The 6,507-nt window shown below is 35.7% G+C and overlaps 1 protein-coding gene across 1 annotated transcript; it reads right to left on the bottom strand.

The window, feature by feature from the left end:
- Nucleotides 1-809: 809 nt before the first annotated feature.
- Nucleotides 810-1,745, bottom strand: LOC116629620 (olfactory receptor 6C2-like). The gene has a single exon (XM_032399868.1). It carries the CDS (start codon nucleotides 1,743-1,745, stop codon nucleotides 810-812), a length of 936 nt encoding a protein of 311 aa, XP_032255759.1.
- Nucleotides 1,746-6,507: the final 4,762 nt, after the last annotated feature.

Here is a 6,507-nt window from a genome sequence, read left to right as displayed (position 1 = left end):
TTTTTTTTTTTTAATTTTTTTATTGTTATGTTAATCCCCATACATTACATCATTAGTTTTAGATATAGTGTTCCATGATTCATTGTTTGTGCATAACACCCAGTGCTCCATGCAGAATGTGCCCTCCTCAATACCCATCACCAGGCTAACCCATCCTCCCAACCCCCTCCCCTCTAGAACCCTCAGTTTGTTTTTCAGAGTCCATCGTCTCTCATGGTTCTTCTCCCCCTCCGATTTCCCCCCCTTCATTCTTCCCCTCCTGCTACATTCTTCTTCTTCTTTTTTTCTTTCTTAACATATATTGCATTATTTGTTTCAGAGGTACAGATCTGAGATTCAACAGTCTTGCACAATTCACAGCGCTTACCAGAACACATACCCTCCCCAGTGTCCATCACCCAGTCACCCCATCCCTCCCACCCCACCCCCCACTCCAGCAACCCTCAGTTTGCTTCCTGAGATTAAGAATTCCTCATATCAGGTATCACATTTTCTTTTTAAAAGAGCTTCACCTGGGTGGCTCAGTCAGTTGGGGGTCTGCCTTTGGCTCAGGTCATGATCCCAAGGTCCTGGGATCAAGCCCCTAATCAGGCTCCCTGCTCAGCTCTGCCGCTCCCCCCCCCACCCCCCCCCCCCCCTGTGCTCTCCCTCTCCAATAAAAAAAAAAAATCTTTTTTTTTTTTTTTTAAAGAGTGCTTCCTGAAATAACTTCCTTGCTAGAAAGGAATGACTTAAAAATCTAAAGATATATACTTAAGAACTAATGATATTTTTAGGAAAATGTGATTCCTCTACTTTAGCAAATTCCATTACTTCTTTGAGAATAATGCAGTTCTTTTGATTGAGTCTTTGACAGCTTGTTTTACTTGCTTGTTTCTCAAGGTGTAAATGAAGGGGTTCAGCATAGGAGCAATGGATGTAGTAAGGACTGCCACACCCTTATAAATGGCCACTGATTTCTTTGCTGAAGGCTTAACATAGATGAAAATACAGCTTCCGTAGGTAATGGGGACTACAATCATGTGGGAAGAACATGTAGAAAATGGCTTTTTTCTTTGCTGGGCAGAAGAGAATCGTAGAATGGCCTTGATGATGTATATGTAGGATAGAACTATGCATATGAGGGTCATAATAAAGGTCAACACAGAACAGACTATGACCATCTGCTCTATAAGCCATGTTTCTGAGCATGATATCTTTAGGAGGGGGGATGCATCACAGAAAAAATGGTCAGTAAGGTTAGAGTCACAGAATTCCAGATTTAGGCCCAGGCTGAGTGGCGGGAGTATGATCAAGAAGCCAGCTGTCCAGCATCCAAGGATGAGTCTTCTACAGACCCTCTTGTTCATGATGGTCACATAATGCAGGGGTTTGCAGATGACAACACATCGATCATAGGGCATGGTGGCTAGGAGAAAAAATTCTGTTACACCAGAAAGATCAGTAAAAAGAATTTGAATGGCACAATTGTCATATGTGATTGTCTTGTCACCTGTTGATATGTTGTACAGATATCTGGGAATACAAGCAGAGGTAAATGAGATTTCTAAGAAGGAGAAATTTTGTAGGAAAAAGTACATGGCATTCTGAAGATGAGAATCTATGAAGGTAAGGGAGATGACTGTCAGGTTCCCAGTTATACTCAACATATAGGTGAGAAATAGAAAGATGAAAATCATCATCTTCAGTTGTGGATCATCAGTCAGTCCCAGCAGGATAAAAGTTGTTATTGTGTGGTTTCTCATCATTGACTTCTGACTTCAATTCAATCTGCATTTAGAATTCAGATATATTTGATATGCACCCGGTGGTAATTAATGGGAGAAAAACTATGCAAGCAATCACATGCATTTCAAAAATTTTTGCTTACAAATATTATCAATACACTGGTATTCTAGGTTCTACAATTGTGTGTTTTTGGTAAATTCAGGAGATATTTAAAAAATCAGAAAAATCTATATCACCCTTCAAAATATTATGGGTGCTTCCTTCTCATTACATTTTGTTTGCAATTTATCCCTATAGATAGATTTGACTGCTAATGTTTTGTGAGATCATTTTGTCCCTGTTCACAGACTGAATCCTAAAGCTGAATCTTAAACTTTCATTATCACCTTCATGCGTTTCCTTGAAGTTTTGTTTTGATAAAGAACAAACAATGAATCATGGAACACTACATCAAAAACTGATGATGTAATGTATGGTGATTAAGATAACATAATAAAATTAAAAAAGAACAAATATATCACAAATAGTTTGGGCTCATTATATAGGCTCTCCATGTTCATTACTGAAGGTGTCGAGCTCTAGTAGTATAATTTTAAAAATATGTGTTTTCCTTAAGCAACTTCTTTCTTACCCATTTCCCGGACTCTCATAATTTTCTGTTTAAAATTACACTCATTTCCCACTGTGGCACAGAAGACAGGAAGTATTTTGATGACAAATGTAGTGTATAGAATGATAAGATGTATGTGTTGGGTGAAAAATATATAGGGATGTAAAAAATCATTACAATTTTTCTTAGTTTTCAAACCATTTAGTTGAGGTTGAAACACATTCCAAAATATTGTTATTAATATAACTAACTACAAAAAATTTCAGATTGAGCTATTAAACACATTCTCCAAGCGTGGCTTGCTTTCACTGTGACTCAGTTTTTATCATCTACAGAATGGAAGTAATATTTTTCTTCATCTATATATATTAAGTTGAAAAATTAAAGATTAATATATAAAGTACTTAAAAAGCACATGGCTGATAAAGAGTGATAAATATATTTTAACTATTTCAGTGACCTTGTCCAGAATGATTTTCCTTTTAGTTACCATACATTCAGTCATCAATATGCTATAGTCCTGTTTTGTTCTCATGAATCTACTGAAATAATTTATGCCAGAATTTATCAGTTTTTTTTTTTTTCGCTTTTAAAGTTTAGGAAATTTCTAAGTAAAATGTGTACCTTTAACCACCCAGTATTCATAGCATTCTCTCATAACTTACCTTAATACCACATATGTGTTTACCTGCCATCTTTTTGCTTTCTAATCTCCAGATACTTTTTTTTGCTTGTCTCTCTTATGTTGAAATAGTTCTTAATACTTTTTTTACTTGTTAACACACACACTCCCTTTGAGTATTTTCTTGAACTCCTAATCTCTAAAAATGATTGCTCTTCAGTTATAGAAACAAATGCACTCCAGACATAAAAACTCCAAAATGAAACTCTTAATTTTCTACACTCTCATCCTATTTCTCCCCTTGTGTTTTTTAAATAATCAAACTTGTATATTTTTTGAACCTTTACTATATGCTAGATACTGAAACAAGCACTTACATGGATTATCTATCTGGAGTAATCTTCCATCCAATGCCCTGTGTTTCCCCACTCCATCTCAGTCCTGAGTCTCCAGTTTTGCTGGGAATGCACATACTCAGCCATTAGTTGTTAGTTTTCAGAATTTGTATTTGGGAAATGGATCACCTCATCATGGCATTCAAACTATGCAACTTTTAGGTGACCTCTTATTTATTGTTGCTTAAACTAATCTTATCAGTAACTATACACTATCCAAGAATAAAATACTCTAAAAATGATGTTTCATATCCATATTAGAACTTCCATTGCTAAGTTTTTAAAAAAGATTTTATTAATTTATTTTAGAGAGAGAGAGTGTGTGAGGTGGGGGAGGGGCAGAGGAAGAGGGAGAGAGAGAATCCCAAGCTGACTCTGCGCTCAGCATGGAGCCCAGCCCGATGCAGGGCTCCATCCCAGGACCCTGAGATGATGACCTGAGCCAAACCCAAGGTCGGTTGCTTAACCGACGGAGCCACCTCCATTGCTAAATTTTATACAGTCAGTAAAGATTCATTTACTAGAGGTGAACATGACCCAAGTCTCAAAAAAAATGTAACTGAAATGACAGGATTTATAATACTTACACTCAGGCAGTTAATCATAGCTTCTCTCTACTAAGTTAACTAAAACTATTATAGCTACAACTTGAAGATGAATATAATGTTGAAAACTAGCAAGAACACTTCTGGTCACTACTGGTTGAATCTGGCCGCTCCTGCAGTAACAACTCTTGGGAATATACATAATTTCCTTGAAGTTTTTATCTTCAGGCGATTGCATCAGTTCCCTCACAATAGCTGTAGTGCCATCACAAGCCTAGGAAATAGTTTTTTTTTTTTTAACTTTCAGTCATCGAGCAAAAAAGCAGGTTTAAGGGCGCGCCTAGCAGCTCCGGAAGAGTCAATGTTCTGAACTGTTTTGCTGAGAGAGAATTTCCAATTTGAAGCTTGGTATCTATTTGCCAAATCTGCAACAAAATTAATAAACAGAAGAGTCTTTGGTGACCCAGGTTCAGAAATCACTAATGAGTCATCTGTGTAATCATCTTGTATCATCTGACCTTAGGGTAAAACAAAAACAAAAATAAAAACAAACCTAACACAGTAGCAGCGGGAACATGGCCTTTAGAGACAAGAAAAGCAACAGAATCATGTAAGAGACTGGTAGGACAACACTGACTCTTAACCTAGTCCAGTTTTTTTTTTTTACAAATTCTTATCACATAAGGTAGTTAAAAGATGATAGATCTCCCTCTCTGCTTTCTCAAATAGTTATAAAATGAACAAATTATATATTAAAACATTTGATTAGATATGTAACAACAACAAAAAACCACAGTGAAAAATTAGATGTAACAAAAGGTAGTATTTTGGAGAATATCCTTCCGTACTTTCCTTCCTGTAAATATACCCATGTTTGTCAAATGTAATAATTACAAATGCACAAACATTAAATTAAAAATACCTCTGTATTGGGATATACAGATTGTCTCAGCTATTTTACCCTTAGAAGTGTGTGAACCTTGTTATATCTTAATAATTATTGATATGCATCATTTTAAATCTATTTAATTTTAGTCCACTGTATTAATATAACAGAATTTAACCCAAAATTTATCATTGTTGTAAATGTATGCTGCTTCCAAAGTTTCAGCATTGTAAAATATCACTCTATGGATAATTATGCTGTTTCCAGTTACCTTAAATCATTTTATTTTCTTTTATATTTTTTATCATTATAAAAAATTTTACAATGATAAAAAATTGTGAAAATATGTATTTTTAAAGATTTTATTTATTTATTTGACAGAGAGAGAGAGAGCACAAGTAGGCAAAGTGGCAGGCAGAGGGAGAGGGAGAAGCAGGCTCTCCGCTGAGCAGGGAGCCCGATGGGGGCTCGATCCCAGGACCCTGAGCTGAAGGCAGGTGCTTAACCAACTGAGCCACCCAGGTGTCCCATGAAAATATTTTTTGTACGTTGTCAGATAATTGATAGAACTGAACTTTCTTCATAATATTGATATATTTCTAACTGCATTTTAATTAATAATTTTATTAATAATCGTTATTATAAGTAATAATTAATATCTTCCTTTAAAGTTATATAAGAGCATCTTTGTGCATACACCCAAGTCATGAACATACATCTTCTTTTCCTTTAAATAATTATTACCTTCATTCATTTATGGATTAACATGGGTCAAGGCTGGGTTACAGATTTATTAAAGTAAAATTTACATACAATAATGGATCCTTTTAAATATTTCAGTTGATGAATTTTTACAAAAATATACCTCTTTAATTATTACCACCACTAAAAATACTATGAATATTTTCATTTCCCTACAAAGTTCCTTTATGTTTCTTCCTAGTAAAACCTTCTGTTCCCAGCTAATGGCAATCTGCTTTCCATCATTTTAGATTAAATTCGATTTTTTCAAACACAAGTCTTTTTCTTGTGTTTCGTATGAATGGAATCATACATGGTATTTTTCCCTTCTGTGTTTTTTATATTCATCTTTACTTTTGCATGTATCAGTAGTTAGTTTGTCTTACCAGGAAATATTCCACAATTTAGATACATCACAATTTGTTTATTCAATAATAGATGGCCATTTTGAATGTCTCTGGGTTTTGGTTATTGTGAATAAAGTTGTTATGAACACTAATCTACAAATTTTGGTGTAGACAGGGTTTCATTTCTCTCGGGTAAATACCTACATCTCAATTGTCTGATCAAATGCAAGTTCATGTTTGACAGGCATTGTAACATTTTTTTTTTTAAGGTTTATTTGTTTATTTGAGAGAGAGAGAGAGAGAGAGAGTGTGGGGTGGGGGAGGGAGAGTGTTAAGCAGACTCTGCGCTGAGTGCAGAGCCAGACTCGGAGCTCAATCTCATGAACAAGAAGACATCCAAACGGCCAACAGACACATGAAAAAGTGTTCAATATCGCTCGGCATCAGGGAAATCCAAATCAAAACCTCAATGAGATACCACCTCACACGAGTCAGAATGGCTAAAATTAACAAGTCAGGAAATGACAGATGTTGGCGGGGATGCGGAGAAAGGGGAATCCTCCTACACTGTTGGTGGGAATGCAAGCTGGTGCAGCCACTCTGGAAAACAGTATGGAGGTTCCTCAAAAAGTT

This window comes from Phoca vitulina, unplaced genomic scaffold (genome assembly GCF_004348235.1).
Source record: "Phoca vitulina isolate PV1807 unplaced genomic scaffold, GSC_HSeal_1.0 scaffold1782, whole genome shotgun sequence".
Lineage (NCBI taxonomy): Eukaryota > Metazoa > Chordata > Mammalia > Carnivora > Phocidae > Phoca > Phoca vitulina.
Note: the sequence above shows the minus strand (reverse complement) of the source record. Positions and strands in the feature narration are given on the sequence as shown.